Raw genomic sequence first — 11574 nt, forward strand, 5'->3', positions numbered from 1 at the left:
CGCAAGAGGATAAATGGACACAAGTCAGATATCAGGAATGGCAATATACAAAAACCTGTAGGAGAACACTTCAACCTCCCTGGCCACACAATAGCAGATGTAAAGGTTGCCATCTTACAGCAAAAAAACTTCAGGACCAGACTCCAAAGAGAAACTGCTGAGCTCCAGTTCATTTGCAAATTTGACACCATCAGATCAGGATTAAACAAAGACTGTGAATGGCTATCCAACTACAGAAACAGTTTCTCCTCCCTTGGTGTTCACACCTCAACTGCTAGCAGAGCACCTCACCCTCCCTGATTGAACTAACCTCGTTATCTCCACACTGATATATACCTGCCTCTGGAGATTTCCATTACTTGCATCTGAAGAAGTGAGGTTCTTACCCACGAAAGCTTATGCTCCCAGTACTTCTGTTAGTCTCAAAGGTGCCACAGGACCCTCTGTTGCTAACTCCAGAAAAGTATGGCTCAGAAAGACAACTCAAGAAGAGAATCCATCGCTGTTGACTCAAGAAGACAACTCCAGAAAAGTATGGCTCAGAAAGACAACTCAAGAAGAGAATCCATCGCTGTTGACTCAAGACGACAACTCCAGAAAAGTATGGCTCGGAAAGACAACTCAAGAAGAGAATCCATCGAGGTGACTCAAAAAGAGGTTGATTCTAGAAAACAACTCAAAATTCAGCCATACCTCATCAGCCTCCGGCCCCCAAAGCTCACTTTAGAGCCAACCTCTCGACTGTACAGTGGAGTTCTTGCACTCCATCTCCTGGGCATTGGGGCGATCCAAGTCCACCCCAAGCAGCACCTACGTCCCCAGAGAGGCCACCATCCGGCTGATGGCTTTTCTCAGAGCCCCCCTCATCTCATCACTCCTCGGGGTGTAGATGAAGGGGTTGAGCATGGGGGTGACCACAGTGTACGTGACAGCTGAAACAGCACCCTTTTCAGCAGAGAAGCTGGACAAGGGCTGGAAGTAGACCCAGATAACGGTGCTGAAGAAGACCGCTACGACAGCCAGGTGGGAGCCACCGGTTGAGAAGGCCTTGCGCTTGCCGTCGGGCAAAGGGACCTTGATGACGGGGGACACAATGGCGACGTAGGAGAGGAGGATGAAAACCAGCGCCCCGTTGACCACCAGGGCCTCCTCGGTGTGCACCACCAGGGCATTGAGCCCAGTGTCGGAGCAGGAGAGGTTCAGCAGGGGGAAGATGTCGCAGAAGAAGTGGGGGACCCTGTTGGAGGCGGGACGCAGGTGTGCAGCAGGGAGTGGAGGTGAGAGATCAGCCAGGAGGTGATGCCGAAGGCGATGAAGAAAGACATCTGGGCCAGGCAATCGGCGTTCTGGTCGCCCGTGGGCAAGACGGAGGAAGTCGGATGGGACCAGGTGCAGAGACGAGCAGCCAGGCTGGGGAGCCGGGCCTCGGCTTTCAGTTGAGATGGCTGCAGGATACGATGAGACCCCCGCGCACACACACACACCCCTAGGACAACGGGGGATGGGAGCCAGCCCAGGAACCGCCACCGTGTCAGAGGAGGACTTCGCTGGATATCGTTTAACCAGATTCAGGGCTTCCGAGCCTAGACAGGTCCACTGGGATCTCCTGCAAAACACAGGCTGGGCCATGGCCCTGAGGGGGCCAACTTTTCTTTTTGCCAGTGGGTGCTGCTCTCCGCCCCTCCCCCCCGTGCGAATGGTGGGCGGGGCCTCAGGGGAAGAGGCCGAGCAGGGGCAGGGCCTCAGGGCACCGTGGCTCACAAAATATTAATCCATCCCTCCCCTCTATCCATCCATCCATCCATCCTCACTATCCATCCATCCATCCACCCATCCCTCCCCACTATCCATCCACCCATCCATCCCTCCCCACTACCCATCCATCCACCCATCCCTCCCCTCTATCCATCTATCCACCCACCCCTCCCCACTATCCATCCACCCATCCATCCATCCCTCCTCCCTCCCACTATCCATCCACCCATCCACTCATCCCTCCCCACTATCCATCCATCCCTCCATCCACCCACCCCTCCCCACTATCCATCCACTCATCCCTCCCCACTATCCATCCACCCACCCATCCATCCCTCCCCACTACCCATCCATCCATCCCTTCCCACTATCCCATCCCTCCCTCCATCCATCCACCCACCCATCCCTCCCCTCCATCCATCCACTCACCCCATCCATCCATCCCTTCCTTCTATCCATCCACCCATCCCTCCCCACTATCCATCCACACATCCATCCATCCATCCCTCCCCACTATCCAATCACCCACCCATCCATCCCTCCTCACTATCCATCCATCCATCCCTTCCCTCTATTCATCCATCCACCCACCCCATCCATCCATCACTCCCCTCCATCCATCCATCCACTCACCCCATCCATCCTTCCCCTCTATCCATCCACCCATCTCTCCTCTTTATCAATCCACACTCCTCCCATCCATCCACCCCCATCTAAACTATATATCTCCCTATACACACCCCCTTTATCTATATGCAAACACCCCCCCATCTAATCTATCTATCATCTCATAGACACTCCTCTTTCTCTGTCTATTTATCTATCCAACCCTATACACACCATCTATCTATCTATCCCCGTCCACCCCATCTATCTATCTATCCCCATCCACCCCCTCTATCTATCTATCCCCATCCCACCATCCCCCCATCTATCTATCTATCTATCTATCTATCCCCGTCCACCCCATCTATCTATCTATCTATCCCCAGCCACCCCTTCTATCTATCTATCTATCTATCCCCAGCCACCCCTTCTATCTATCTATCTATCTATCTATCTATCCCCAGCCACCCCCTCTATCTATCTATCTATCTATCTATCTATCCCCAGCCACCCCCTCTATCTATCTATCCTGAGTTCTTCTATTTTCAGTTCTGCTACTGACTTGCTATGTGGCTTTTGATGGGTGTGTGGTGTTGTGTGATTGGGCAGTGTGTGTGTGTGTGTGTATTTCCCTGCTGGAGGGGTTGAGCCGTGTGCTCTGTGTGTGTGTGTTACTGCTGTCCCCCAGTTGCAGGGGATGAGCCCTGCTCTGTGTGTGTGTGTATATGCACGCCTGTATGGACAACACACCCTCTGTATGTGCAGGTGTTTTGTGGTGTGTCTGTTCTTGTGTGCATGCAATTTTGTGGGGATGTGGCTGTGGGTGCGTTGTTGTAGCCATGGATGGGTCTCATTGTGTTGTTGTGGTGCTGTGTATTACTGCAGTGTATGTTGTGGTTGTGGATGGTGGGTGTGTTATTGCAGCGCATTGTGTTGTTGTAGTGCAGGTTGTGGGTGGGTAGGTAGGTGTATTACTCCAGTGTCTGTGTGTTGTCGCACTGTACGTGTGCTGTGGTTGTGGACGGTGTGCGGGGTGGGAGTGTTGTGTGGTCTGTTGTTGCTGAGTGTGTTATTCTGGTGGGGGTGTTTTTGTGGTGTCACTCCGGTGGGTGCTGTTGTGGTGTATGTGTTGTTGCCACATATTGTGTTTTTGCAGGGGGTGCAGTGTGTTGTTGCCATGGGTGTTGTTGCAGCGTGGTGTTATTGTGGGGTGTTGCGCTGTGGGAGTGGATGTTGTTGCAGTGAGGTGGGTGTTGTTGTGGGGTGTGGTGTTGTGGTGTGGGTGTGCTGTTTCAGTAGATGTTGTTGCAGGCTCTGTATGTTGTTGCGCTGGGAGTTGTTGCGTGGGTGTTAGTGTGGGGTGTTGTGGTGTGGGTGTGTTGTTGCAGGCTCTGAATGTTGTTGCGCTGGGAGTTGTTGCAGTGGGTGTTAGTGTGGGGTGTTGTTGCAGCGTGTGGGGTTGTGGTGTGGGTGTGCTGTTGCAGTGGGTGTTGTTGCAGGCTCTGTATGTTGGTGCGCTGGGAGTTGTTGCGTGGGTGTTATTGTGGGGTGTTGTTGCACTGCGGGGGTGTTGTTGCAGTGTGGGTGGGTGTTGTTGCGGGGTGTGTTGTGGGTGTTGTTACAGTGGATGTTGTTGCAGCGTGGGTGTTAGTGTGGGGTGTTGTGTTGTGGGTGTGTTGTTGTAGGCTCTGAATGTTGTTGCGCTGGGAGTTGTTGCAGTGGGTGTTAGTGTGGGGTGTTGTTGCAGCATGTGGGGTTGTGGTGTGGGTGTGCTGTTGCAGTGGGTGTTGTTGCAGGCTCTGTATGTTGTTGTGCTGGGAGTTGTTGCGTGGGTGTTATTGTGGGGTGTTGTTGCACTGCGGGGGTGTTGTTGCAGTGTGGGTGGGTGTTGTTGCGGGGTGTGTTGTGGGTGTTGTTACAGTGGATGTTGTTGCAGCGTGGGTGTTAGTGTGGGGTGTTGTGGTGTGGGTGTGTTGTTGCAGGCTCTGAATGTTGTTACGCTGGGAGTTGTTGCAGTGGGTGTTAATGTGGGGTGTTGTTGCAGCATGTGGGGTTGTGGTGTGGGTGTGCTGTTGCAGTGGGTGTTGTTGCAGGCTCTGTATGTTGTTGTGCTGGGAGTTGTTGCGTGGGTGTTATTGTGGGGTGTTGTTGCACTGCGGGGGTGTTGTTGCAGTGTGGGTGGGTGTTGTTGCGGGGTGTGTTGTGGGTGTTGTTACAGTGGATGTTGTTGCAGCGTGGGTGTTAGTGTGGGGTGTTGTGGTGTGGGTGTGTTGTTGCAGGCTCTGAATGTTGTTACGCTGGGAGTTGTTGCAGTGGGTGTTAATGTGGGGTGTTGTTGCAGCATGTGGGGTTGTGGTGTGGGTGTGCTGTTGCAGTGGGTGTTGTTGCAGGCTCTGTATGTTGTTGTGCTGGGAGTTGTTGCGTGGGTGTTATTGTGGGGTGTTGTTGCACTGCGGGGGTGTTGTTGCAGTGTGGGTGGGTGTTGTTGCGGGGTGTGTTGTGGGTGTTGTTACAGTGGATGTTGTTGCAGCGTGGGTGTTAGTGTGGGGTGTTGTGGTGTGGGTGTGTTGTTGCAGGCTCTGAATGTTGTTACGCTGGGAGTTGTTGCAGTGGGTGTTAATGTGGGGCGTTGTTGCACTCCCCCCACCCTGGAACCCCCTGGCTGCGCCGGCTCCGCCAGGCGGACAATTGCCTCCCAGCAGGGCCGGTGAGTGCGGCCGGGAGGCAGGGAGTGGGTCAGGGGGGGGGCGCTGGGCTGTGAGGGGACAGGGAGGATCTGTGGGGGGGGCACTAGGGGGAGTGGGGGCTCTGTGGGGGGTGCTGGGCAGTTGTGGAGGGGCTGTGGGCGGGGGGGGTGCAGGGCGCTGGGCATTTGTGGAGGAGGCCTGGGGGGCGCTGGGCATAGCGGGTCCAGGGGGCTCTGGCCATAGGGAGTCAAGGGGTGTTGGGCGGGGGGGGGCGGGCTGTGTGGTGTGGCATGGGGCCCGCCCCCCGAGGGGAAGGGGCAGGCTGGCAGCACAGGGCCGGGCAGGCCAGTGTGCGTCTGGCAACTGCTGGTTTGTAACTAGTGCCCTGCACTGGGCTGGGCGAAGTGGGGCTGCCCCTGCCGTACCCCATTGCCCCCGGCTGGCCCCTCGCTCCGGGGACTGACCTCCCCGCGCCAGGCTCCACTGCCCCCACGGGGGCCCACGGATATGTTGGGAGCCAGGCCCACAAAAGGTTAATCCGGCCCTGTGCATGGGGAAACTGAGGCACGGGTCACTGGCACAGCTAGGCCGAGAACCAGGGTCTGTGGAGTCTGCTAGGCCACGGGCACCTAGGCGGGGGGGGGGCAGGGGGGAGGGGTTGTGATGGGATGTGCTGTAGTAAAAGGCTGAAATTGAGGGGGCACCGTCTCACGGGCGCTGTACAGACCCATCCCCGGGCAAGATTGTGCAGCTCCTGGTATGACTGGGGGGCGGCAATCTTGGTCGGGGACGGGGTCTGCACAGCAGCCAGCGTGGCAGGGGAGCCCCCCCTCCAAACAGGGTGAGAGACCTTTCCTGCCCCGAACAGCTCAGAGTCTAAATACACAGAAGGTGGGGACACTGAGGCAGAGATCTTGGTGGACAAAGGAGGGGGAAACTGAGTCACAGCTGGGCAAAGGGGCCGAGTCCAGATCTCTGGGGGGCTGGGCATCTCCCCCACCCCTCACTGCCCCAGGAATAGCACTCAGCTCCCGGGGGTCCCCCCAGCTCAGTGCATGCGGGCTCAGAGACCCCCAGTGGCCCCTGAGCACCAGAGGCAGCCTGGATCCCGCCGGGATCCCCCCACCCCAGGGACCTTCGCTAACGAGCCTGACTTGGAGATGGGTTCAGGGACCGAAGGGTGAAGTAACGGGGCCCCTGGGGAGCCCAGAGCCCCCAGCCTGGCACTGGAAAAACAGCTAATGAGAGAAAGTTATCACTGAGCTGGGACCAGAGAGCGTCTGAGTGGGACAGAGCCAGGGGGCTGGGGGCCAGGACTCCTGGGTTCTCTCCCCGGCTCTGGGAGTGGAGTGGGGTCTAGTGGGTCAGAGCGGGGGGCCAGGACTCCTGGGTTCTCTCCCTAGCATCACAATGGGGTGAGAACTTGCTGAAGTAAGCTGGGTGCAGGAGTTGGCTGGCCCGGAGCTGGGAAGGTCTCCGTTCGTTGTGGGAAGAGTAGTAGGTTGTTATCCTCGTTGAGTCCGGCTACTAGCCACAGGCCGGTTGGCTAGCACAGCCAGGAGCCTGCTCTTCTTGGTTGTGTGTGTGGTTATCGCTGGGATGGCGGGTACGTGACACTTCCCAGGGCTGCAGAGGCCGAGAAAGCCGAAAGCCCACCGGGCAATCGCGGAAATGCAGCTGCCTCTGGGGTGGAGCGAGCTACTTGTCCTGCTCTCCGCAGTACTGCGCCCCCTAGCGCCCAGCCCTGACTGCCAGGGGAGAGTGCCCCTGCCAAGCACCCCCTCCCAGCAGCCCGGTGCCCCCTAGTGCGGCGTTGCGGGGTTCGGGCAGCAGTGACTGTACGGCAGTAGTAGTAGTAGGTTGTTACCCCTGTGCTGGGCAGGGCTCAGCAGAATTCCCAGAATTCCACTGCAGGTCCCGCCCTCCACCCCCCCACGGCGACCCACTCATCCAATCAGAAGGCACAAGTCACAGCATGTGGCTTGCTGGAGGGGGTGTCACAGGGAGCCAATTAGGGAGAGGGAGGGGGAGGGCGGGGAAAGGCTGGGGGTTGGTGCTATGAAGGGACACCCCACAGTAACACCCTGCAACAACACATGCCATGACCACACCCCACTGCAACAACACCCACCCAAACTGGAACAACACCCCACAGTAACACCCATGCAGCAATAACTCCCAGTGCAACAACATACAGAGCCTGCAACAACACCCACTGCAACAACACAACACCACACACCGCAACAACACCACACACTAACACCCAATGCTGCAACAACATCCACTGTAACAACACACCCACCCACACTGCAACAACACTCACCGCAACAGCATATACAGAGCCTGCAACAACACCCTGAGTTCTCAACAACACCCACTGCAACAACATCCCCACAACAATACACTGCAACAACCACCTCTGCAACAACACTTACACAGCTCACAACACACAATGCAAAACCACACACACATTGCACCCCCTGCAAAAACACAATATGTGGCAAGTGATGGGTGGGGGGGAGCCAGCGGGGTCTCGGGGCGCAGGGCGAGCAGAGCAGGCCGGGGCCCTTCTGAGCATGGCGCCATTGTACCCCGGGACAGCTAACACTGAGCTCTCCTGGGGATCGACGGGGCCTATCTTAGCGCTCTGTTCCCCGAGCCGAGCCGGCCAAAGTCCTTCCAGAACGGGATCGTCCACAGGGGGCAACGACCCCCCCACCCTAAAACAATTGTTTGAGATTGGGGGGGGGAGGAATAAACACTAGGGTGCGTTTTTATTAGATTCTTGGCCCAGACGCTATAAAACGTCCCCACACTTACGTCAGGTTGGAAGTGATCTCCAGAGGCGACCGCAGAGACGTACCTGGGACCCCACATGTCCGTTCCCATCCTGGGACCCCACAATGTACCTGGGACCCCACAACGTTCCCATCCTAGGACCCCACAACGTACCTGGGACCCCACAATGTTCCCATCCTGGGACCCACACGTCCGTTCCCATCCTGGGACCCCACAACGTACCTGGGACCCCACAATGTTCCCATCCTGGGACCCCACAACGTACCTGGGACCCCACACGTCCGTTCCCATCCTGGGACCTCACAATGTTCCTGGGACCCCACAACGTTCACATCCTGTGACCCCACAACGTATCTGGGACCCCACATGTCCGTTACCATCCTGGGACCCTACAACGTTCACATCCTGGGACCCCACAACATATCTGGGACCCCACACGTCCATTCCCATCCTGGGACCCCACAACATTCCCATCCTGGGACCCCACATGTCCGTTCCCATCCTGGGACCCCACAACGTACCTGGGACCTCACACGTCCGTTCCCATCCCGGGACCCCACAATGGTCCCATCCCGGGACCCCACAACGTTCCCATTCCCATCCTGTTTGCAGCCACCCACCCCCCAGCTTTGGGGGGAACCCAGTCGGACCAGGGGAAGCCGGGGGAAGGGGCGAGCGAGAGTCTGCACCCATTCGATTGCACTTGGTGGCAAGAGGGAAAAAACTGAAAAATGGAGAAACGTTTCTTGCAAGGCTAGTTCGGGGGCAGGGGGGACTCAGGAGTTAATCCGGGACGTGCTCAGTCCCTCACAAGGGTCCCAGCCCGAAGCTGGGTCAAACGCCAGCTCCATCAGCAGGGCCCGAGCACGAGACCCCGGCAAATTGCAGCCACCTCTGGGGTGCAGCGCGGCGGCTGTTAACGGAAGGGCCAAGGACAGCAGGGGCCCCGCGTGAGATTGAAAGGGGGCTTTCAAAACCACAGTGTCCTCCTGCATCAGCCCCCTGCCCCATGGCGCCCCCCAGCCTCCGGCCCTGACTGCCAGCGAGAGCGCCCCCCACCCCACAGCGCCCCACAGCACCCGGCCCTAGCTGGGATCCTCAGACCCCCACTTCCAGGCCCAGGGAACCCAGGCGTCCGGGCAGCTCCGGGAAAAACAAGCCCCGTCACCGATCTCTGCCGCCCCCCGGGGAGTGACGCAGGGCCAACGGGGAGAACCCAGGCGTCCGGGCTCCCAGACCTCCCCCCAACCACTAGTCCCCCTCCCCTCCCAGAGCCGGGAGAGAACCCAGGAGTCCTGCAGCAGGGGAAGGGTTAAACCCGTCCCACACAGGCCCCGCCCATCTGACGTCAGGCCCCATAGGCCACGCCCCTTTGGTACTTTCATTCAAGATGGTGGCTGGTTCCTTGTGACAGGTAGGAACTTCCTACTCCCCTCCCCCCCCCAGCCGGGTACAATGGAATCTCCCTATCCCAAGAGCAGGGGGCTGCAGCCCCCCCCCCAGTGCAATGGAATCTCCCTCCCCCCATAGCAGGGGGGCAGCGGGGGCTGCAGCGTCCCCCCCCCAGTGCAATGGAATCTCCCTCCCCCCATAGCAGGGGGGCAGCGGGGGCTGCAGCGCCCCCCCCAGTGCAATGGAATCTCCCTCCCCCCATAGCAGGGGGGCAGAGGGGGCTGCAGCGCCCCCCCCCAGTGCTATGGAATCTCCCTCCCCCCATAGCAGGGGGGCAGAGGGGGCTGCAGCGCCCCCCCCCCAGTGCTATGGAATCTCCCTCCCCCCATAGCAGGGGGGCAGAGGGGGCTGCAGCGCCCCCCCCCCAGTGCAATGGAATCTCCCTCCCCCCATAGCAGGGGGGCAGAGGGGGCTGCAGCGCCCCCCCCCCCAGTGCTATGGAATCTCCCTCCCCCCATAGCAGGGGGATAGCGGGGACTGCAGCGCCCCTCCCCCAGTGCTATGGAATCTCCCTCCCCCCATAGCAGGGGGACAGCAGTGCCCCCCTCAGTGCAATGGAATCTCCCTCCCCCCATACAAGGGGGGCAGCAGTGCCCCCCCCAGTGCAATGGAATCTCCCTCCCCCCATAGCAGGGGGGCACCAGGGGCTGCAGGGGCCCGGGGCCCCCCCCGCGCGCAATGGAATCTCCCTCCCACCATAGTAGGGGGTGAGTGGGGGCTGCAGTGCCCCCCCACGCAATGGAATCTTCCACCCCCTGCCCCCCATGTTCTATGCAGCTGTTTCCCTAGGTGCCCTGCCCCAGAGCTGGCTGCACCCCAGCGCCAGGCTGTTGCTCTCTGCCCAGCCGCAGGGTGACGCTTTCGCGCTGGGAGTAGCTGGGGGCTGGTTTTCACCCCACGGCTGCACTGGCCCCAAAGACCCCAGTTTTCAGCAACCTCCCCCCCCCCCCCCCACCCGACAGCCCACGCTAGGTGGGTGCTGTCAGCTACAGCCACTGCTGTTCCCTCACTCCCCTCCGGAGCCAGGGGGAACCCAGGAGTCCAGGCTCCCAGCCCCCGTGCTCTAACCACTACATCCCACTCCCCTCCCAGAGCCTGGGGGGAACCCAGGAGTCCTGGCTCCCAACCCCCGTGCTCTAACCACTACATCCCACTCCCCTCCCAGAGCCTGGGGGGAACCCAGGAGTCCAGGCTCCCAGCCCCCGTGCTCTAACCACTACATCCCACTCCCCTCCCAGAGCCTGGGGGGAACCCAGGAGTCCTGGCTCCCAACCCCCGTGCTCTAACCACTAGACCCCACTCCCCTCCCAGAGCCTGGGGGGAACCCAGGAGTCCTGGCTCCCAGTCCCCCCGCTCTGACCACTAGACCCCAATCTCCTTCCAGAGCCAGGGAGAACCCAGCGTCCTGGCTCCCAGTCCCCCCGCTCTGACCACTAGACCCCAATCTCCTTCCAGAGCCAGGGAGAACCCAGGCGTCCTGGCTTCCAGCCTCCCCCCCCCCCCAGCTCTAACCCCCAGACCCCACTCAGAATTGAGGGGTGCTGGCAGAGCAGGGGGTGAGGGGAGCCTAGGGTTGGGATAGCAGGGGGAAGGTGAAGGTGCGGCAGGGGGCACTGGGCTGCAGGGTGAGTGAGGGGGGGCACCGGGCTGTGAGGTGAGGGTGTGGGGTGGGGTGCTGGGGGATGAGTGGGGGGGGCACTGTGCTGCGGGGTGAGGGCGGGGGGCGCTGTGTGTCTCACTCTGCTCCCTTCTTCCCAGGCTCTGTCCCCCCCCCGTTGCCTCCCCCCATGCGGCGCTGCTCGGACTCCTCCTGCCCCGTCACCAATGGCCTGCGCTTGGAGGGCCCGGTGCCCGTGGAGCTGCCCCGGGGGCCGGCGCCGGACGAGAGCCCCGCAGCTGAGGCGGGCCCAGGCGCCGGCACCGGCACCGTCAAGGTCTATCTACCCAACCAGCAGCGCACCGTGGTGAGGGGCCCCTTCGCCGGGGGGGACGGGGCGGGGGACTCCAGGGCAGGGGCTGGGAGCAAGCAGGACCCCAGCCAGCCTCTCGCACAAGCTGACTGGACCAAATGACCGGAGGGTAGCTAATGTGACGCCAATTTTCAAAAAGGGCTCCAGAGGTGACCCCGGCAACTACAGGCCAGTGAACCTGATTTCAGTACCGGGCAAACTGGTTGAAACTCTAGTAAAGAACAAAACTGTCAGACACAGAGATGAACATAATTTGTTGGGAAAGAGTCAACATGGTTTTAGTAAAGGGAAATCGCGCCTCACCA

The 11574-nt window shown here is 59.6% G+C and overlaps 1 protein-coding gene across 1 annotated transcript; it reads right to left on the minus strand.

Annotated features, from left to right (window-relative positions):
• Nucleotides 1–810: 810 nt before the first annotated feature.
• On the minus strand, nt 811–1325 carry LOC103306796 (olfactory receptor 1Q1-like). The gene is given in 2 exon segments (XM_065570993.1): nt 811–1250; nt 1253–1325. Coding segments are annotated over 2 exon segments (513 nt in total).
• Between the last annotated feature and the right edge of the window lie 10249 nt (nt 1326–11574).

Source organism: Chrysemys picta, chromosome 17 (genome assembly GCF_011386835.1).
Source record: "Chrysemys picta bellii isolate R12L10 chromosome 17, ASM1138683v2, whole genome shotgun sequence".
Lineage (NCBI taxonomy): Eukaryota > Metazoa > Chordata > Testudines > Emydidae > Chrysemys > Chrysemys picta.